The sequence below is a fragment of the Anabrus simplex genome, chromosome 6 (assembly GCF_040414725.1).
Source record: "Anabrus simplex isolate iqAnaSimp1 chromosome 6, ASM4041472v1, whole genome shotgun sequence".
Taxonomy (NCBI): Eukaryota; Metazoa; Arthropoda; class Insecta; order Orthoptera; family Tettigoniidae; genus Anabrus; species Anabrus simplex.
The window spans coordinates 197,946,679-197,970,035 of record NC_090270.1 but is presented as its reverse complement, the minus strand read 5'-3'; the positions used below and the strand labels follow the sequence as shown (position 1 = coordinate 197,970,035).

At 38.9% G+C, this 23,357-nt stretch overlaps 1 protein-coding gene and 1 non-coding gene across 3 annotated transcripts in view; both read left to right on the top strand.

Annotated features, from left to right (window-relative positions):
- Window positions 1-3,806: 3,806 nt before the first annotated feature.
- Window positions 3,807-23,357, top strand: part of LOC136876303 (vesicle-associated membrane protein 4) — a 41,511-nt gene continuing 21,960 nt past the window's right edge. For both annotated transcript variants that reach the window (XM_067150137.2, XM_067150136.2), the window contains exons 1-2: window positions 3,807-3,992; window positions 4,112-4,167. In XM_067150137.2, the coding sequence (XP_067006238.2) occupies window positions 3,927-3,992; window positions 4,112-4,167 (122 nt within the window). In that variant the 5' untranslated portion in view covers window positions 3,807-3,926. The remainder of the gene's footprint in view (window positions 3,993-4,111; window positions 4,168-23,357) is intronic.
- On the top strand, window positions 23,264-23,340 carry TRNAL-CAA (transfer RNA leucine (anticodon CAA)). Its single transcript has one exon. It is a non-coding gene; the product is annotated as a tRNA-Leu (tRNA).

Genomic DNA, 23,357 nt, shown 5'->3' with positions numbered 1-23,357 from the left:
GGCACAGCTCCAGCATTTGCCTGGTGTGAAAATGACAAACCGCGGAAAGGACTATCGACGATGGGGTTCGAACCCACCATCTCCTGAATGTAAACTCACAGTTGCGCGACCCTAACCGCACGGCAGATCAGTCTTCCTGAGATGTTTGTTAATAAGGACGATATCCGGCCTGTTTGATCTTATGATCCTCACTAAACGTGCCTGTGTCGAAATACTAGGTAAACATGCATGAATCATCAAATTATGAACTGAAAACACCTACTCCTACCGCCTCTTCATCATTTCCCTCTTCCTTTCACAGATATTCTTCTTCCTCTTCTTCTACTTCTTACTAATCCTTCTCTTCACCTCTCAACTGAAGGCGATATTTCGGTGTACAGTAGAAATGTATATATTTTCTAAACTTTTTCTTAAGTAGTTGTTATAGTACTCATTATTCATAATGATATTCTTAGTACTCATTATTCATAATTATATTCTTAGTACTCATTATTCATAGTTATATTCTTAGTACTCATTATTCATAATTATATTCTGCACTTTACGTACGATTTATATTATATAGATTATATGATCTTTTTTTTAAAGTGTGGTTACTTTTGTTAATGGTATTACTGTTACTGTTGTCCATATTATCATATTTTTGTCATCAGTAGTTATTATTAAGTGTTCTAGGTTAAGACTGGTTAAGTGTAAGAAAGGGAGTACATCCCTTTGCCAGGATAAATAAAACATATTACTTACTTACTTACTTACTTACTTACTTACTATCTGCAGAGATCTATTCCTGTACAGCTCGAACCCTTCGTTTTTGAGTATTATTATTATTATTATTATCATCCCAAGGTAGAGTGGCAGTAAGTCGGACATTCTACCCATTGTTCTACAGTGTAACACAGTGTTCTTTCGGTTCTTTCGTGCCGTTCAGCTGTTATAAATACGAAAACTAGGCGGAATTAATATTGTAAATTGCTGTGTCAAGTGTCAGTGTTAATATGTCTTTGTTGAAACTTGAGGCCTTGGACGATCATCCAATTGTACTCACGGGCGCCTAATATTAAATAGAAAGGTTGAACATAGTAAGTCCTGTTCTAAGAAAGAAATGGAAAGCTACACCTTGATCCGGAGCACGGTATCTCGACAGGGGCTCTTCTGAATGTGGATTTTCTCCATGCTCTTTCACATCACTCCTGAAAAGTTTAAAATAGTACCATATTTCATATTCGGAGGTAAATATTCCAGTTGAGGCGTGATAGTTAAGTGAAATCGTCACTGGTATCTTGCACCAGGGTGGTCGCCGTTCGAATAACGGCCACTGCACGTTAGATTTTTCGAGTGAAAAGTCACATCTCTGTAGTCCAAATTCCACTTGAAATAGGAGATCACGATATCAACGGTCATACAAAACTAAAACCTTGCTTGCTTGTATATACTGAACATAATTTTGTACTTAGACTCAATGCAGTATAATTACTTTTACACGCACCTAGAGAGGTAGTGTTGATAAAATATAAGAAACCTACTAAGTTTAAAAATAAGTTAGGATAATGAAGAAACGAATGCCAAGTTAGGACTGAACGGATCTGACTGAAACTGTGCATACAAGTAAACTAAATAGATCGTCATATGATGATGAGACCCTGTGATACGAATCGGTGAGCAGGAAAATTTAGTTGACGGAAGTTGAAGGGAACAGACCTAAGAGACGGACAGTGGTGATGTTCGTCATTCAATTCATGATGTTATTGCTTTTTTATTTATTTAAAGAAATCAAACATCGCCGCTTTCGGTCAAAGGGGAAATATAATCCAGATGGTGAAGTATATAAAATTATGATCAGGACAGTTCAAGTTGTGCACTCTACGAGCTAATACACAGTGACTTGGTTTCCGAATGTAGTCTTGGTTCTCTAGACCGTGGTTGCTATCTCACCGTCAGGTAATTCGACAATGCTAATCACGTGGACCCGAATCAACCCTCAGGTCCGGATGAAAGTTTGTTTCGATTACTGATCTTTTATTGTCTTGTTCGGTCTGGATCTCTACAAAAGTGAAAACAGTACATCTAGCAAGATTAAATAAATCTATCGATACGAGGCTGGCGAAACAAGACCATCACCTTTCCAAATCTCCTTGGAAGAACAATTCAAATTTCGGGTCGATAGAAATGCATTTGTATGCGGTACGAGTTCTACATGCAGAAGGAACACATACTGTACACTTATACTTTCGTAACCAAGTCTGCTTCGCTGGACTATCCTTGAAAAAAGAAGACAATTTCTATTGACATAAGTAAAATATTTACTAACCAAAATATGACAAAAAATCACGGTCTACATCAACATTATGCTTTATCTTTCAACACAGTGCTTTATTGATGATAACGATCATGTTTCAGTGTTTTGAAGATCAACTTCATAATAACTCTCCCCTGTATAACACACTCTCTCCGCTATCATTTTAGTCTTCTTACAGAACCACGAATATCTTTCAGAAAAAATATTTTTCCTTTTTTCTCTAACAAAATCTCCTAAAATTGAATGCAGCCCATTTAGTTTGAAAGTATACCCCCCACACACTCTTTATTTCACCTTTTCAATCCTTCTGTCGTCAGTCTACTGCGTACCGGTATTTATCAAAGACGCGTTCAGCATTTGCATTGTGGCTAGGAATGAAGAAAATTATTGAACAATTCGCCGCAACTCTCAGTAACATTAAGCACTTGGTGACTCTAAAATATTTACACTACACTTCACTACCTGATTCTTCATGCTCTCTCTCACGATTTTCAAAAACTTCATTGGATTACAAAACTGATCAAAACAAAATGTCATCATTTTTTCATCTGTTCCACTGTCTTCCCATATAATTTATTTCTTTTTAGTAGTATAGCATTGCACTAACACATGCAGACTTTCGGAAACGCAGGGATAGGGAAGGGCTAGGGCTGGAAATAAAATGGCGATGGCCTTAAGAGAAGCTGCCCCATTTGGTGACACGAGGTTCGAATCCCGGCTCGGCTATGTATCGAGTCTGTTTTGAGTGTGGCTCTACCATGTTAATCTTTCCTCATTTACACTTGGAAAACGTCGATATGGTATCTTCAAGGTATCTCATTCCATTTCAGTCCTAGGCTTAAAAAAATAATAACTATGGATAGTGTAGGCCTATGGCACATTTCTCTCGGGCCCCTCAGCAAAGCAGCTTACTATCAGTTTCTACACTGGTATGAAGACAGGACTGATGATGGTGGTCCAAGCTTTCAATATAAATCAACAAAACACTTTCCGAATTCACATAAAATTATAGTTGAAAGCTTTTGATATCGGGTAACGAAACGAATAGGTTACGGGTCTACGGTTTGGGTATATTACAGCAAGTATATTGCGCAATCCACAAACAAAAAGTGGCAAGTGAGGCAACGTTGCGCAATATAGAGCATTGATGTTCTCCACTCTTCGCAAAAGTGGTTCCAGTACGTTTATGTGTAATCTAGACCTACATCTTTCATAAATAAATAGACGTAGTTCTAGATATATGCAGTTCTATATGTGACGACTTGGATTTACGATTCGGTACGATTTGCACGCAGAACAAAATTTCTCATAGTAAGTTTAAAAATGCAGATTTCCTTTCTTTAAGAAATGTACAAATATCGAAGTGTTACTTAATTAATCTAAGAACGATAAATGTTTTTTTCAAAATTGGAGTTAGCAAGAAATCTAGGATTGAATGAACACAATCTTTTCACGACCAATTACCCTTTATATCCAGAATGTTGGCTTCTCTGCATCTCTGGCAGCTGAACAGCTGAAGGTTCCGAGCGGAGGGAATGCCGTTGTATGACAGTGACGTACTAAACAATGCTGAAATACTTTAAAAGTAGCTCATTTTATCTATTTCTTAGAATCCGAGTAATGTCTTATAATGCCTCCTAAATTCAAGCGTTCACTTTCACAGGAGGACATAATGACGGCCAAAAGAGATGAAACAGTAAGCAAACGGTTGTTAGGTTATGTTTAGTCGTGTAGTTTTCGTTTTAATTCCACAAACTTTTTAATCCATCGTTTTCTTCCTAGTAAATATTATCATCCTATATTTATTTCTTTTAGGAATCTCTACTGGAGCATAAAAGTGGAAGCGAAGAGGATGAAGGCTTCTTTCTCAAGTTAGTGACACACGTAACATATTCATTTGGGTAGTCGTTTGGTAAATATCTAGTTAGTTTTCATGTTTGCGGCTGATGTTAAAGGATATAAATATATCGCATTTTGCGTCGTTTTCTGTATTGATTTCACACCTGTATTTTAACTTTGTTTATAACGAAGTACCAGTAAATCAGTCTTGCTGTTTACAATGAGGAAAATTCATTGGAGTATGTAAAGTTCAGATCAGGAGGAAGGTAAAATACTAAATATATCTCAACATTTGAATCTGATCCTTTTTTAAAAAAAATCATGATAGACTGGTTAATTATGGACCGATTTTGATAACTTGTGCCATGCATTTGTTTTATTGCACCAGTATGGTATGGGATACAGTTATGTAAAGAAACAAAACTGGTATTTGAAGAGTCAAGTGTACTTGTCTTCGCTTTGGTCAGTGTTAAAGGTGATTAATCTGTTTTTAAGTTAACAAAGGACTTATATTTAACATAAGTTTGGGAAGGAATGTAACTTTCTAAAATTTAAATTTAGACTACAGTTGAATATTTCAATGCCTAATAAAGTATACAAATCATATACTGTGTGAAATTACCTTGCTAGTGAACTGCACCAGTTTTTCCATTTTGAGAACATGAGTCTAAGACTGCCTACTTTACAAAAATTGACCATTTGATGAATTGATGAATTAACCTCTGATTAACATATAAGACAATGTGCATTTCTGTTCTATTAATGCAATTAATTTTGATAAATTTAATGCACAGGCATGTATAACTTTTCGAAGGAGCAGGCTTATGGTATAGTTTGTATTAGTCTCATGCAGTGACCGTTTATCATTGGTCATTGTGTGTGGTTGAAAATGTTGAGATATTTTTTATTACATGTCCTCTTTATGGATGAGGTATCTTACTAAAGAATATCATATCATGTCCTAATATCCATATATATGCTAAACTGCAAACAATCCTAATGTGTAGATTGATATTCATTATTTTTACATGGGATTTTAATTTTGTTTTGGCATGGATCTTTGTCACTAAACAAAAAACAAGGAATAATAGACTTTTGTTTAGATTGATGCTTTCACAGCCCGTAATTGTAGACATGAATAAGCTTTTGGGCTTTGGCCATATGAAGAAAACAAGGTGAAATTCTTTACGTTTCACAAAGAACTTTGCTCCACGTCTTAGAAGAAAATCTAGACTATTCACGAGGAAGACTTCTCCATTAATGAAGGAGATGCCTGCCTGTTACTTCGCCATGCGCATACTGTGTAACAGTGAAGCCTAGATGGTGTTGTCAGCTCCCACTTGGAAGGCTGGCATACAGTGAGACATCTGGTGACAAATGAGAGTATCACTTACTATAGACCAGCGGTAAAGCATTCTTAAATTCAAACCTTCATTATTGGAGAAGTCTTCCTCGTGAACAGTGATTTTCTTCTGAAGACGCGGAGCAAAGTTTTCTGCGAATTTCACTTTGTTTTTTTGACATGGCAAAAGCCCGGAAGCTTATTATCATGCCTGTAAATAGACTTCTGTTACGTGAGAATACCAGGTCATACTTCTCTCAAGATCGTGATTATGTAAGGTAGATGCACCTATGCCTGACCCTGTACCTATAGCTGACAGCCTAATTTAAGATATAGCCTAAAAAAATAGAATATCTCCACTTATACTTCATTACTTTTTGCATCAGTTTGTAGTTTAAAACACCAAGCTCAATAGCTGCAGTTGCTTAAGTGCAACCTCCACGGTATGCACTAGCCATGCGTCTTGGTGGGTGTGCTATTTACCAACTGATGAGCCCAACTTAGCACACTGGAGCGAAACGCTGGCAACCAGGAATGAGTTAGCTGGAGAATTTATAATGTCCAATAACGGACCAACTATATTGGTATAAAGTTTATTAGCCATACTTATATTACCCACTGACCTATCACATGTCAGTGACACTATGGTAACCTTGGCATCATTCAGAATTCACAACCATTATATAACTAAAGAACACTGTTGTTCCCCACTAATCATCTGTAAGGAAGTAACTAGTGGGCACACGCCAATGCATATTTATGGCAACAAACGTAAAAACATAAGCCTCTCTTGCCACTTGTTTATCACATTCTGCTACAGACTCTAAATCGACATTCCCTGTGGTTTTTGTCCATCCCGCTCTACACATTTCCTAATTGCCATCTCATTAACAGTCGGAAAACATAGGAGAGGAAAAACACCGTTAGCCTTACAGAATCCTAGAAATGCATCTACAGATGTGTACCATTTAGCAAGAGTTCTAGGGTAGGTGAGCAAATATTACACATGCTCGTGATGTAGGAAGATGCCTTATGGGAGTAGAAGTCTAATGTCAGTGCAAATGACTGCAGATCAGGTGAATAACCTTTGCCCTTACCACACTGCTTCACAAATAATTCCTTATAAACACTTTAAATATCAGCAAGCAGAATAGCGGTGCCCTCTCGTTTGTAATTAAGTTTATAAATTTTATTTCAGGTTGTGAAATGAAGTTTTCATAGTTGTTGCTTTGTTTTCATCCTAGCATCCCTCTTGGTGAACTTTTAATGATCATTCTCACATGTCCCAATGAAGCCCTCATTTTCCTAATTGTCAATTTCAATTTCTCTTCTTTCTTTTGGCACTGTGCATGTTCACAAAGTTTTCTTTGTTTTCCTCATCGGGGGATTGAACACCGTGAATAAACAAATGAGAATATTATTAGTTAAAAGGGGGAATGCTGAACTATGATAGGAGTATATTGTGTTCAAAGTTCTTCCTGTAATAAAATAGGAAACTTTCACATATTTTGCACCAGAATAGAATTGATGGAACTGTAGCCCCCTACAATTCGTTATTACTTGTCTTGAGTATGTCAGCATCCCTGGATTATGGTTCCTTCCTTTTTTGAAAAAAACGTTATTATTTAGAATGTCATCCAAACAGAAGAGTAAAGCATATCGGCCACTATCATACAGTAATTTAAGTCCTCGAGCTTATGGCTGTAGGTAGTTGGGAGAGGCTCGGAATACGTTTGGGACAGCATTCTCTCTGTCTCGGCCGGGATAAGTATGTATCCATTCACTTGGTCAGAGCTAAAGTGTTCCGTACAAATAAAACTATTAACACCAGGTGTCCAGTTCTTCCTCTTAACAGCCTTCGTTCACAGGGCCCAATGGTCTGGATTCTTAGGGAACGTACATCAACCCATATTTTAAAACAATGACCTTATCTCCATGGAAAAATATATATGCATGTCTACGTTTTAATATATATTAGCCTACGAGAAGAAAAACTTACCGAAGAAAGGCAGTGCCGGTTATTGTGTTCCTGTCACTTCTGTTGTTGCACCCATACACTCAGTGAAGACCTTTGATAAACAACATTAACATTAGGCAACTTGTCACAGCTGACTGGGCAAATACAAACTTATGACTAGCAACTAACGCACTGCACCCCTGCTAACCAGTATGGCTGCTGGTTTCAAGGAGTGGTCCTGTTTGACTTTGCTAAGGGATACTTATTAATCTTCTCACCTCCATGCTCAAAATGCTTTTCAGAGCTACGTTGACTGGAAGGTATGAAAATGTATACTGGAATTTGACCAGCCTTTTAGTTGGTGTGGCCCAGGACTTAGTTACTATTAGCTTACATCCCTACAAGCTGATTTGTTCTATTTGTGGGGAACAGAATAATTGATGAATTCATCATAATGTTTCACCAATGCTTCATACTGGTTGGTCCTAGGCTGAATTCAAACCTGCATCCAACTGTAGCTCAAGGAAACTTCTTTACTGCTGGCCGTAAGCAGGCTAACTCAATTATCTTGTTAAAAAAAAATTAAAAATGTGTATTTAAATAATTCTTTAAATTACCTTAAAGACCAGTGGTCTTCAGTCTGAGGTCTGCAGGCTGCATGCAACATTTTGCTTTATTTTAGCGCCCTGCAAACAAATACTAAATATAGCTAAAAAGAAGAATTCTTAGACTGGTATTCTGGTATACCGGTAATGTGAATACGATGATGTCATCCGTTCAGTCGAATCAACCATTGGCGATTCTATGAATTAGCACTCTCCATGTTGTCCTGTTCTACACTGCCTCCTTTAGTTGTTCCAGGGTAAAGGTGGTGGTGTTTTAATGGTGTCTAACCAACGAGTCCTCTGGCGACCTGGTCTTCTTGTACCTCTTATCATTCTTAGCATGATTGCTTTTTCCAATGCATCTGATCACATAACATGGCCAAAGTATGCTAGTCTCAGCTTCATAATCATACCAACCTATGACCTACAGTGCTTGATGTGCTCTAAAACTGCCTTAATGGTGATTTTTGCAGTCCATGGTATTTGTAAGAGTCTTCACCAACACCAGGGCTCAAAAGCGTCAATCTTCCTCTTGTCTGCCTGTTTCAGCGTCCAGCTCTCACATCCATACATGAACAGTGGGACTATAATTGAATGGACTAATCCGTACGTGGTAGCCAAACCAAACTGATATCTCTGCTCTTCCAGATCTGGGACATAGTCATCATAGCGATTCGCTCAAGTGAAGTCTCAAGTCTTTTAATATCAGGACCACAATCTCCACTTTGACTGATTTTGGCTCCCAAGAAGATGAAATCCTCCACACTCTCTCTATCTCCACCCCATTTAGCTTTAGACAAACTGTACCACACATCCGTAGTCATAACTTTGTCCTTTTAATAGGGAGATAGAGGCCCATTTTTTCACTTTCATCTTTGAGGTGGGAAATTAAAAGCTTTAGATCTTCCATTTCTACCAGCAGGGTTGTATCATCAGCATGTCTCAAATTGTTTATAGTTCTTCCTCCATTCTTCACACAAATGTCAAGTTCCTCTAAATTTCACTTTCACATAGTTTTTTTTGCATGCTGATTGAAAAGGAATGGTGAAAGAATGCAGCCTTGACGGACACCCTTTTCAATTTCAAACCATTCATTGTTGCCATATATGGTGTGCGAACTGCTGCCTCTTGTTCTATATAAAGCGAATGTATCAACTGAGTCATATGTAAGGGTACCCCCAAGTCTAACATGGCTTCCCGTAGTCTGTCATGCTCGTCACAGTCAAAGGCTTTTCTGTAGTCAATAAAACACATGTAGACTGTTCTGGTATTCACATGCTTTTTCCATGATCCACCGCAGATTAGCAATATGATCGCGGGTGCTATGACCTCGACGGAAACCAGTTTGAACATCAGGTAACTGAGCTTCAAGGATGGGTGCAATACGTTTCTGTATGATTTTTAGAAGAACTTTGCTAGGGTGTGGAATCAAAGCTATAGTACAATAATTTGAGCAGTCGCTGACTTTTCCTTTCTTAAGCAGTGGGATAAAGATTGATCTTTTCCATCCCCTTGGCCAGGTGGTAGTTTGCCATATCTTCTGGCACAAAGCAGTGATAGCTGCCAAAGGGACAGGCTTTAGCAGTTCTGCTGGTATACAATCGAAACCAGGAGCTTTATTATCTGGTAACTGTTTCAGTGTCCATTCCACTTCTTCCTGCAGGATATCTGGTTCCTAATTCATATGGTTCAACGCTACATGGTGAAACAATTTTACCCAAGGTAACTACACTACCTAGGTAGGCTACTCTGGCGGTTGAATCTCCCATTGGCTGGAGCGCTATGACGTCACCCAGTATGAAGGATAGTGGGTAGGGTACACAGTCACAGTACAGCAAGCCTGTAAATTCTCGCTCCTGTGAAACACCTTCCCAATCTTTCATTTAATAATAATCTGGTTTAGTCTGATTTGATAAGTACCGGTACTTCCAATACATTCAAAAGAGCAAGATGAGTGTAAATGCATAAATTTTGTCACATATTTTGCGATTAAACATCAGCTATCAGATACATGACGTATAATACGATAAGAAGTAAAATATTGCCATGCAACTCAAAATGATTAATTTCTTTCCTGATGAAGTAAACATTTAGATCAAATGGCATAGGAAAATATCGTCATTGCCGGGACAAAACCTCCTATGTGATAATATTTTTGGAGATATATTGACCAGCAGCACATACATTATGAAGAGAGAGAATGCCTTGACAATATTCACACAATATTGCACCTTAGATGACGGAACCTTACCGGCCAAAGTTCTTCTTTTTTTTTTTTTTGCTAGGGGCTTTATGTCGCACCGACACAGGTAGGTCTTATGGCGACGATGGGGTAGGAAAGGCCTAGAAGTTGGAAGAAAGCGGCCGTGGCCTTAATTAAGGTACAGCCCCAGCATTTGCCTGGTGTGAAAATGGGAAACCACGGAAAACCATCTTCAGGGCTGCCGATAGTGGGATTCGAACCTACTATCTCCCGGATGCAAGCTCACAGCCGCGCGCCTCTACGCGCACGGCCAACTCGCCCGGTAGGCCAAAGTTCTAAGCTAAAATATTTCACATAGGATGTTTTGTCCTGGCAGCGACAATATGCATCATATCGAGATCTTTATGGAATTACATTAAAGTATTAAAACTTATGTTCCAGGAGACTTTATTAGTTGATGATCCAGCCCAAAACTTAGCCTTTTTATTGGCATATTTTCTCAGTGCTATCTGGCCTCCTATTGAAATAACCGAGATCCAGTTGCAGGTCTCTTCTCGCGGCACTAAGAGTTTCATCAATCAAGCGACACTTGAAAGCCACATAACCTGCGAGGTATTTTAGGGATTCTTGGGTGACATCCTCCCCTCCTACTGACTGACATGAAGTCTCCTCCTTTAACAACTCATTTTCAATGTCCTCGACAAACATTTCATTCTCTGAAGACTCGTTAACAGTATCAATGCACAGTTCATTTGTGACAAAGTCCATTCAATTTTCTTCGGATTCGGATTCCACAAGACGTGCTTTCAGGTAAAGGAATTGAATTTGCATTTCCCGATAACAACAGCAGCCTAATTCAATTTCTCACTTCAAATGGAGTTGGGTTGTTATAAAAGGCTCCCAACTCATAAACACGAGAGAAAAAGTTCTCCAAAGAATCCTGGTTTAGGCACTGTATTAGTATGTAAGAAATACCTTGCCCCTTCAGGTTCTCAAAAAGTCTGAGTAATGACTTAACACTAGAACAGCTGAAAATCTCACATTCCTAGAACAGCGGTAAGGGGTCATTTTGACACTTCACAAGAAATGCTTGGAAATATCCAAAATAGAACACACAAAAAGGATGCATTTTCTTCTACTGTGTTTCCACAAGTTTATTTAACACTCAAAGACCTGACATTAGTGTATGGACCTTTTATATTACTCATGGACACATGAATAATAATAAACAACTGCACCATGTTTCTGTTTCTCTAAGGAGTTTTCACAAAACTGACCAATTGAACACCTTTTCTTAGTCAGTTGTTCACATTGCAACAATTATACATTTTTCAGAAACACTTCAAGAAAATTTAGAATTCCCTAACCACATATTGCACACACAACTTCTGCATTTCGTGCACATTTTCTACACTCTGCTTTGAGACACTTACTGCAGGCATTGCTAGATTTGTTGCCTTTACACAGACCAACTTGGCACTACATCTACTTTATAGATGGAAATAGTCCTACAGCCTCCTCTTCTTCTCCTTATTCTTCTTCTTGTTGCTGCCGCCCTTCTCTTCCCGCCTTGTTATTTCACCAGCCAGGTGGAGGATGAAATTCTTCCACCTTATCTTCCTACCCATTATTTGCTTGTGAATGACCCAAGCATTGAAAGCTGGTAGGTCTAGAATATTGAAAAGGACATGCATTGGCCACCTCCTTCATGCAGCCTTGGTGGTACATTTATGAGATGTGGTCGACCACATATACGCCGTGTTTCGTGACGTTGTAGAAAGTTGCAGTTTCCGGCTTCTTTCATTCTCTGCTCATTGTTATTTAAGCGTGCCATGTGCTGAGGAGGGGGACGTTCTTCTTCCCTTGGTACACTGTCAAGATGCACTGTATGTTTCCAGTCTGTCGCAAGGTGATTGTAGAGTAATATTCAGACTTCGACTGCTTCATCTCAGTAGGGATTTCCCGACGAATGGGGTTTGTTACCCCCAATGAAGTCTTTTCCTCTTGGAGCTTCTTAGCAAGTTGAAGAGATGTAAAGCTGCTGTCTCCCATCACGTTTCTCCCTTGGTTTAGAAACGGCTCCACGAGACAAAGTACAACGTACTCTTCCAATAGCCGCTTATCAGGATGCGCATCAATTTTACCAAGGTATGGAAAGACATCACAGATGTATTTTGAGTCTACATCTGCAGCAATCCATAATTTGAGTCCATAATTGTCGGGCGTGTTTGTTATATTGGGTAAATCTGCACCTGGTTTTGCTGGGGAGTAATTGTTCATCGATTGTAATATTTTCTCTTGGGTGGTAACGAAGGCAATTTTCCACAAATTTATCCCAGATTAATCCCGCTAACTGAAACACTCATCTGACAGTAAGAGCTCAACAATACTAAAATTCCAGGCTGGGTACACACTGTTGTTTGACAATGCAAACTGCTGCGTTGTAATAAGGAATTGTACAGGTGTCAAAATGACCCTTACCGCTGTCCAGGGTATGTCATATCAGAAATACCTGAAAATGTAAATATTTTTCTGGATGCGATACATACAATAAACAGGACGAAAAAGGATGAAAAGTCAAGATATTTGAAGAGAAATGATACAACAATGCACACATTATTAAAGAAAAATTCAAGGCGAGTGTCGTTTTGACTCCTTCCGCTGTTCTAGTGTTAATTGAAATTACAAATCCCTTCTGAAAAGGTTTCTGTTTCGTTTGCCAATCATTACTAGGGAGATAATGTCCAGAAATATTTTCAGGGTACTTTCTTGGCTGTGAAGATCTAAGAAATGGTTCCTCAAAAGCTTTAAAAGATGACGCACATTACAGAAAACCCACACTTTTCTTAATTTGTCCACAGGGTAAAATGTTTGCCATATTTACATGCAGCTCTTTCCACGCTTTAGCGTTTTTCCCTCCTATATTGCAGTTATGGCAACCACATTAATGTGGCAAGCTTCAATGTTTTTAATAATGTCCTGCAGAAGTTCGGCTGTCATGGTCTTGTCGAAGTCATAATACAGAGGTGGTTTCCATTAAGAAAACAAACCTCGCACCATGACTACAAGTACGTTCCTGTAGGGACCCAGTATTACATCATCCGTCGAATCATAACAAATACGAGAGTCAATATTCATCTCATCAAAACTCAAGACAGCATATTTTTTCACTCTTTGAAAATTTACAGCGCGAGACTTTAATAAACAGAGCACTTCCTTCAAAATACCAGGTCTGCATTTCAGTTTTCGTATCCACTTGTGTAATGTTGATCTAGCAGGCAAAGAAATGTTTCTCTTTCTTTTCTAAGGTATGCATAAGCCTTCTTAGAAAGTGCCCTTAATGTAAAAGCACTCGCAATGACTTCACTCTTTTTTTCACACTTACCGTATCTGTCCTGGTATAAAACATTTTGACAGTATTTTTCTCTACTTCCGGTAACATTTTGTGTCACTTTGGGTGGTGACGGTTGTCTTTTAACTGATATGGCATACCTTGGACCTCTACATTTTTTAAGTGCATCTTTTGTAGCTTTCAGCATCACCAGAGTAGCAGCTTCAGATGGATCCGTTACTAGAAGAATATATTTTCCCACAGTGTACAACCGACTTCAGTGCAAACTTTTGGCACCAAATTTTGAGTTAATACAACTTGTCAGGCCATGGAAATTTCAATTCATATTTCGAAAATTTTAAAATTATTTTGACAGGTGACTATTCTTGCTTTTGTGTGTCTACTCAAACAGTTGAACATTTAATATTTAATATTCGATTGTCCTGTGTTTACAAGAGCAAGATTTGATTTGGGTTCTCATTTGAACTGCTGTAATATTCAGCTTTCACAACCACTATACCATATTTTCGTACAGAAATGCTGTTACAAACATTTCCTAATTTTCATTTATCGCATATTTCGTAAACTAATTCTGTAAATCACCATCATTATGTTTAATTTTTAATTTTATGTTTCAACTATAATCCTAAAATAAAATAGGGTCCACTTGTATTGGATAATAATAATAATAATAATAATAATAATAATAATAATAATAATAATAATAATAATAATAATAATAATAATAATATCATGAGAACAGCAAAAGCAGCATATGGAGGAAGAGAAATGAACATGATGTTATTTGCAGATGATATTGTGATTTGGGGAGAAGACAACAGGAAGGTTCAAGAACAGTTGAATGTGGTGAATGGGAAGATTGAAGAATGTGGATTGAAAATAAGTGTAGAAAAGAGTAAAACTCTTGTTATGACTAGAGGGGAGAAAGAAGGGAAAGGTCAGATTAGACTTGCAGACAAGCCCCTGGAAGTAGTGGAAACATTTAAATACCTGGGGAGTGAATTAATGGAGAATGCTCGACTGGATGCTGAGGTTAGTAAAAGGATTCAAGCTGGAAGTTGTTTCTATCATAGTGTAAGAAATATGTTATGGGACAAAGATGTGCCAATGGAAGCAAAGGATACTATGTACAAGATGTATTACGTACCCATAACAACTTATGGAGCAGAAACTTGGACAATGACAAAGAAGGATGAGAGTCAAATACAGGCAGCCGAAATGAAATTCTTGAGGAGTATGATACAGAAGAGTAGAAGAGACAAAATAAGGAATGAGAAAATCCGGTAAGAAATTGGAGTGGAAAAAATGAATGATAGAATAGAGAAGAGCCGACTAAGATGGTTTGGGCACATAAAGCGAATGAGCGACGAAAGAATGCCAAAAAAGGTGATGGAAATGCAAATCCAAGGAAGGAGAGGCCATGGACGACCACGATTGAGATGGAAGGATACCATCCAACACAGCATTATAGAAAGAAACCTGGACTGGGACACAGTGTTGGAGGAGGAGTGGTGGAAAGACCGAAGAAAGTGGAGAGGAACCATATTTGCCCCTACCCGGCTACAGCTAGAAAAAGGGAAATGATGATGATGGTGAATAATAATAATAATAATAATAATAATAATATTTTTATTTATTTCTTCATCCTTATTATCTTCAATTGTGTCAGTAATAGTTGACTGGTCGAGTTTCCTCTTCTTAGGGGATAATATAGTGAGAGTAGACATCGCCCATTTCCTGATATTTTGGCCTTCGTGCCGTATATCTCTTTCAGTGGAGTTCTGTGGAATGCCGACACATAAGTGTTTTAGAACAGTGTTTTGGACACCATTAGGCCAAAGTTTTCAAAGCAGCTTATACCATTATGTTAGAGGACAGATATGGAAATAAAGAAGACATACCTGTGACGTAGCTTCACTTGTTCTACGTCCTTCAGTAGTAAAACCTCCATGTCAGTTGGGAATAAATTGAGATGGTACAGCATCTGGGCGTAGTATTTTCTTAGTGGGAAAACATAAAAGCTCATTTTTCATATCTCACTTGTAATCCATTGGAAGGAAATGAACAGAACTTATGCGAGAATTGTTCGGTTTAAACTTATCAGTTTGCTTACAGCGAGAAATCCACAAACGTTTTAACTCGCCATCTTTTGGAAACCTGTCATACATAACACCGGTACATTTAAATCCATAATTACGACAGTGTCACAGCACAATAAATACAACTTTTAACGTTTCCACTCATTATTATTACACTGGACGGGTTCACACCAGACCAAAGCATAAAGCATAACTGAAAAAATTGGCAGTAGAAACACGTGTTTCGTCAGCAGGGTGGGCGAGTGCTGTCTTCATACCATATGATGTCACACACAAGGCAGCCATGGAGAGAAATAACTGAGCGGGATGCGGGAAGACACCGCCCCTGAGTTTTACCATCATGGGAATATAGCTGTTCATTATACTCACACTATCTGTTCTTAATACTTTGTTGTGCAGTCAGGATCTTCCCATCCTTGCATCTTATTGCTCCTTTACGAGCACTAAAAGGAGTTCAAACTTCCTCTACCTGCATGAAAAGTTTCCAGGTGTGACCCTTCTTGGAGTCCTCTTCTAATTGGTGGCATTGCTGACTCCAGTGTATTTCCTTGTCTTTCCTTGCAGCTCGTTGAAAATCCGCATTCGGCAATCTAATGAAATCTCTATTACCATTAGCCCTGGCTGATCTCCTTTGAACTCTGATCTGTATCGTATGTGCAGAGAGCCATTTGTGACACCTCTGGTTACTTGTACGGTATGTGTTCTTGTACTGTTGAAGTAATGATGGAATCTGTTTCTTGCCACAGCTCATCAGGATGCTTTTCATCAGTCTCAAGCAATTGAAATCTGTTCTTAAGCTCACTGGAATATGAAGTTTGGACTTAAGAGACATCATACATTTTTGGAGGAGCAAGCTTCTTAATTCTGCAAAATTTAACTCTAATTTTGGCTGCAAGTAAGTTAGTTGATGATCTTAACCACAGTCTGCACCAGGAAAGATTTTTGCAGAATGGATGGAGTTACTCCAGCATTGGCTACATAAAATGTAATCTACTAGTTGCAATATACACCATCAGGCAATGTCCAGATATACAGCTGAAGTTTAGGTTGTTTGAACCAGGTGTTCATGATACTAAACTGATTTTCTATGCAGAACTGAACAGTCGGTCACCAGCATCATTATGCTCCCCTAGACCAAAGCCACCAGTGATGATGAGGTCTCTTTGTGCCCCTGTTTTCACATTGAGGTTACCCATGATGTAAATTATGTCCTTTTTAGGCATCTGATGTATATTTTCTTCTAATGTAGAATAAAAGGATTCAATTCCATCCTCTGATGCCATTGATGTTGGAGCATAGACTTGTAAAATAGTGATATTGAGTGGTTTCCCTCATAAATGGATGGATAACATATGGTCACTGACTACTGTGTAACTTTCTACAGTTGCTGCAGTTTCCTTGTTCGCAATGAAAGCTACACCATTCTGCTTTCTGTTGTCATTTCCAGAATAATAAATTGTAAAGTCATCCGACTTGAAGAAGCCATTTCCTGTCCAATGCAGCTTGCTAATACCAAACAGATCAATGTTTAATCTGATCATTTAATTCTTAACAATGTCAAATTTCCCTTGACTCATTCCTCGAACATTCCATGTTGCAATATGATTGTAGGGGCCGATGACCTTCGATGTTAGGCCCCTTTAAACAACAAGCATCATCATCATCATCATCATCATCAGCAATATGATTGTCATACAGCGCAGATCCCTCTTTTATCGGGGACGTCAGCAGCAAGTGGGTCTCCAGAAGGATTTACCTCATTCACGTCATTCAAATCGAGATTACTTGTAAGTGCCCGTTGCTCTTCCCCAGTAGCATCTTTGGTACTTACTGGTCTGGGAGTCCTACCATGGGGTACCATACTTAAACAAATGAGAGACGTTCCATAGAATTTTCTTGGTAATAATACAGGAGTGGTTTACCATTGCCTTCTCCTTTGCGGTCATAATGTCCTTGTCGTTGATGCCTAGGTGTTCATCTGCCTTAGATATTCACCTATACTGCTGCTGCCTAGCAATAGGCAGCAGCTGCTTCTAACACGGAGAGCAGACGCTGCTGTATGGGTTCAGGTGGCATTTCCTCCACCCTGAGGACCATCATCCCACCTAAAGGGGCTCATCCGTCCAAAGCTGTTGGTCCTCTTAGGGAGTCAAATTATTTACCGTGGCTCAATACTCGGCATTGAATCTCTGGCTGTACGGTCTACTCCATTACTGTAGCAGGATGTCCTGGCCAGACATATATGTGAATATGGTAGCATGATGTCCAACGATTGCATCCCATTCCATAATTTTCATTATGTATTATACTTTTAGCTCTATAAAAGGCTTTGATTTTATATCAGTCTGTTCAGAAAAAATATTGCTATGTATGTATGGCTTCCAGTTTCCAAAAATATTACTATATATGTATGGCTGCCAGTTTCCTGGTTGACCTTGCTAAGGGCTACTCCATTATTCTTCTCGCATCCGTGCTCAAAATTTTTCAGAGCTACCTTGACTGGAAGGTGTGGAGTTATATATATTGGAATTTGATCAGCCTTTTAGAATATGTATATTATTGGCATTCTCTGTTTTGCTTCTTTAAGTAAGTATGCTTCTTGCTTTACTTTATTGTGATGCTATTCTGCCTCCATGCCAAAATGAACTCGTATTGCTGTAGCAACTACAAAAACAAACAATATTATATCTCCCTGACCTTAACCCTTAAAGAATTGACCGTAATACATGGTATGTGGTTACTGTTACCGTTTTCAAACCAGGCGGTAGTGAACATGGTACAGCAAAGGATATCTTGCAATTTTGTGACAAAAGAGAAGGAAAAATTGATTGCTTATGTTTCTTAAACAAAGAAGACTTTCAGTGATGCTAAAGGAAGTTTCATTCTCACTTTCATCTCTGCAAGACTTTTGAATATCAGGTTTATGTTGGTTAGCCCAGAAGTTATATAAAGAAATAGGCATTATCTTTGCAATAAAACCGCTTCATAAGCTGTTATTTTGGATTTAGACCATTATTTTCTCACAGAATATGTCGTAAAATGACATTCCAAATATTTCAATAATCCTGCATGACAGAGGTACAAATAAGTGGCCCACGAACCTACTACGCTGGCGTAGCAGGGGGAGAGGTGATACTCCCACGTGGCACATCCCAGGTGGCAGATAGGGGGGTCCTAACCGGCTTGCCAGCGGACTTGAGGGAAATAAAATACCTCTCGCGGACCAAGCACACAATCCCCTGTGGGTGGGGGACGCAGATGAAGAATACACCCACGGTATCCCCTGCCTGTCGTTAGAGGTGACTCAAAGGGGCGACCAAGGGATGATTGTCGTAGAACCATGCCACTACTTGTGATTAGTACCACCACGTGGGGAACGCCATGGGTCGCTTATACTTGCGCGCAGTACCACTATGTTAGGTACACAGTAGGTTTGTGATTCGTAGCAATAGCGTGTGTTGGCAGCTTTTACAGTACCTGTGATTCGTACCCCTATATGAGCAACACCATGGGATTAGCGACACCATGGTTCTGCCTTGCCTGTGCTTAGTACCCACTATATGAGGAACACCATGGGATAGTGCGGCTCCTTGTGGGTATTACACTTATGTGAGGAATGCCATAGGTTTGCGTTGCCTGTAAATAGCGCCGCAGTGTGCGAAACACCATAGGCTGTGTTACATGTGCGAATTTCATTACCTGTGCATAGTACCATAATGTGTGGAATACCGCGAGTCTACACTACTTTTGATTAGTACCACAACATGACACATTGCATGGTTCTGTTTTCCTAGCGATAAGTACCATTATGAGGGGCCGATGACCTGGATTTTGGACCCGTTTTGACTACAAGCATCATCAAGTCAGTATTGTGCTTTAGAAGCAGTCCCTTGGTCAGTAATACTATTATTAAATGCTAGTTCCTGGGGATGTGGGGCATTGCAGGTTGGATCCACTGATTGTTTTAACTTCATATCCATCCATTCATTCTTCGTCCTCACATTTTTGAATTCTGGTTAGTGGAGGTTTATGAATTTTTAATTGTCATACCATGTCGTCTCATTTCATACCATTAGGGGCCAATGATCTATGTGTTAGGCCCCTGTAAACAACAAGCATCATCATCATCATCATCAAATAAGCGGACGCCCACGTCTAAATTATCTCTATGGAGCAGAGTGAGTGGCTGTGCGGTTTGGGTCTTGTAGCTGTCAGCTTGTATTCAGGAGATAGTGGGTTTGGAGCCCCTCTGTCGGCAGCCCTGAATATCGTTTTCCATGGTTTCCTGTTTTCACATCAGGCAAATGCTGGGACTGTACCTTAATTAAGGCTACGGCCGTTACCTCCCCACTCCTAGCCCTTTCCTATCCCATCGTTGGTATAAGACTTATCTGAGTCAGTGCAATATAAAGCAACTTTAAAAAAAAAAAATATATTGTATCTGCTTTCTGAACTTACTGAACTTAAAAGAAATCACTTTTTAACTAGTATAAATATTTTCTTTGATTTAAGACACAGAATTTATTTGGCCTCGGCTAAACATTAGACAGCTTTCACTGTTTATTACCTCAAATATTGTAAGAGGAGGTTTAGTTCCACTCCTTTGTAAGCATTCTTCTAAATTGTTGCAACTGTCAAGGTAAAATATGGTATACATGCTGAATATTCAAAGAAAGACATCTCAAATTTTATTTCAGTCAAAGTAATGATGGTGATTTATTAAGAGATAGGGAATCGAACTAAACACAAAAAAGTATGGTAATGAACTCATTTCTTTCCTATAAAAATTGAATAATGTGAAATCCCCAACATACACTTTGCTCTGTTTTCTGAAATATTGTGACCTAAGTTTAGACTCAAGAAAGAGCTATTTTCATAGTTGTTGCTATTCTGGTTCATTTCTTCCTCCACTGATCTTTAACACTTTCCAAATGAAATTGTCCATTGTCCGGCGCTTGTAAGGCAGACCCTTCGATGAGGGTGGGCAGCATGTGCTGTATATATAGGGTTGCCATAAGGTTCAGGCTGAAATTCAGGACACAAACATCAACAAGTTCCAACCATAGGTGCCGACTCCACGGGAGCACTTGCTCCCATGCATGTAGTGGTACGGGGACGCAATCATGTTTTTGCTCCCGTAAGAATGTTTGATATTTTCATCCTTGTCCCCATGCTCAAGACCAAAAGTCAGCGCCTATGGTTCCAAGACTGTATTTGGGTAATTCCATATGAACTGTCCCGTCCGTTACCAAAAGTCACACTTGATGTATGATGTTAATGTTAAAAATCAAATAGAGTAATAATAAGAAATCATGCTCTATATAAAACACCTACTTTACTGACCACTCCAAAATTATATATAATACAATGTTATTTGCATAGATTTTTAAGTAACAGATGGGGCAGCTCACGTGGACTTACTCATTTCTCAACAACATGGATTCTCAATAACATGGATAAGTGAAAACTAAAAATAGCATTTATTTACCTTTGCTTAAAGATATTTATAACACAGAAGTGCCCTGATGCTGATACCAATCATACTTTTCCAAACTTGACACACTTTTTAGCAACTCATTTTTTAAAATGTAATCATGAAATTCTTACCAAGATATTTCTTTAAAATTGTATTGCACCAATAATATTGATTTAACAGATTCTACTTTCAGTCTCTTTCTGTTATCTGTTCATTGTGAATTCATTAAAGAAAAACTTCTTTCCACGCATGTATTATGGCCAGGTAAAAAGAAATAGAACTGAGCCAATTTAAGCAATTCAGAATATTGCTCACTGGATTCACATTGCTTTAAAAACTCAACCCATTTATTACTAGGTAACATGGATACAAAATAATTTTCATTATTATTCAACACGCTGCTCCCGGCAGAAGTAGATAGCGTTAGCGTAGGTCAAGCCTGTTAACATGACAACGTCAGGTAATGACGTCAGACTCTTCTTCAGTACGACCAACCAAAAAATTTCCATTCCCTTTCAAAAACATTTGATCAAAATTTTACGTAATTTGCTCTGATTTTTAAAATTCAGGACATTTAGGGATTTTTAAAAATTCAGTCTGGACGTCGGGACACATGCTCAAATTCAGGACAATCCTGCCTTTTCAGGACGTATGGCAACCCTACGTGTGTAGGGATATTGCGTGTTATAGTAGTGGAGTATAGTGTTGTAGGCAGGGATGTTGGGGTCATTACAAATACCCAGTCTCCGGGCTAATGGAATTAACCATTTAAGGTTAAAATGTTTGACCCGGATGGGAATCAAACCCAGGGCCCTCTGAACCGAAGAGCACTACACTGACCAAGGAGCCAGACATGTAAGATGTTTATGATTAATCATGTACACTGCATTAGTTTTTAAGATAGCCAATAATTTTCACTGAATCATGAAAAGGGTTTAATGTTCTCATTTGTACTTCTGGGGCACTAGGGTTTACAAGGCTTTTTCTTTCAATACGTTATATTCAAATGGATTTTTTTATTTGTAAAACTTGCCACTAGTATAAGTTGTTGTGGACAAAGCAAATATAATACACAGTCTTATGTGTTTAAAGAAAGGAATACATATCGGTATATTAAAAATATCAAGGAGGCATGGTAGCCCAGTGACATCACTTGCTGCTCTCCATGATTGCCATGATTTGAATTCTGGGCAGTACCTGTGGGATTTTTTCATTGGAAAGTTACATCCCTGTAGTTTGGATTTAATATTAAACTCAAAATCAGGTAACACTGCACCCTTTTAAAATAGAAACAGACTTTCAACGTATTAGGTCGTGTTACGTACATGTAGTACGTGTTGAAGAGATGTTAAGTACAGAACAAAAATGGCCAGCCGGACACCAGTGGAATCTGAACCCACAACCTCCCGATTTCACATCGGTTGCTCTACCAATTGAGCTATGGTGGCCTAGGCCATCTTTGTTCTGTTTGAAAGGATCTGAGCTACAGGTCTGGCACTGCTGCTAGCACACTGTAGAGTGTGTTTAAGTCGCCCATTGTGGGAGGTTGTGGGTTTGGATCCCACAGGTGTCCGGCTGGCCATTTTTGTTCTGTACTTAACATCTCTTCAACACGTACTACATGTACGTAACACAACCTAATACGTTGAAAGTCTGTTTCGATTACAATGCGGTCGTGAAAATTCAATATTCATTGACATGCCCCACAGCGGGCGACTTAAACGCACTCTACAGTGTGCTAGCAGCAGTGTCAGACCTGTAGCTCAGATCCTTTCAAACAGAACAAAGATGGCCTAGGCCACCATAGCTCAATTGGTAGAGCAACCGATGCGAAATCGAGAGGTTGTGGGTTCGGATTCCACTGGTGTCCGGCTGGCCATTTTTGTTCTGTACTTAACATCTCTTCAACACGTACTACATGTACGTAACACGACCTAATACGTTGAAAGTCTATTTCGATTACAATGCGGTTGTGAAAATTCAATATTCATTGACATGTCCCACAACGGGCGACTTAAACGCACTCTACAGTGTGCTAGCAGCAGTGCCAGACCTGTAGCTCAGATCCTTTCAAACAGAACAAAGATGGCCTAGGCCACCGTAGCTCAATCGGTAGAGCAACCGACGCAAAATCGGGAGGTTGTGGGTTCGGATCCCACTGGTGTCCGGCTGGCCATTTTTGTTCTGT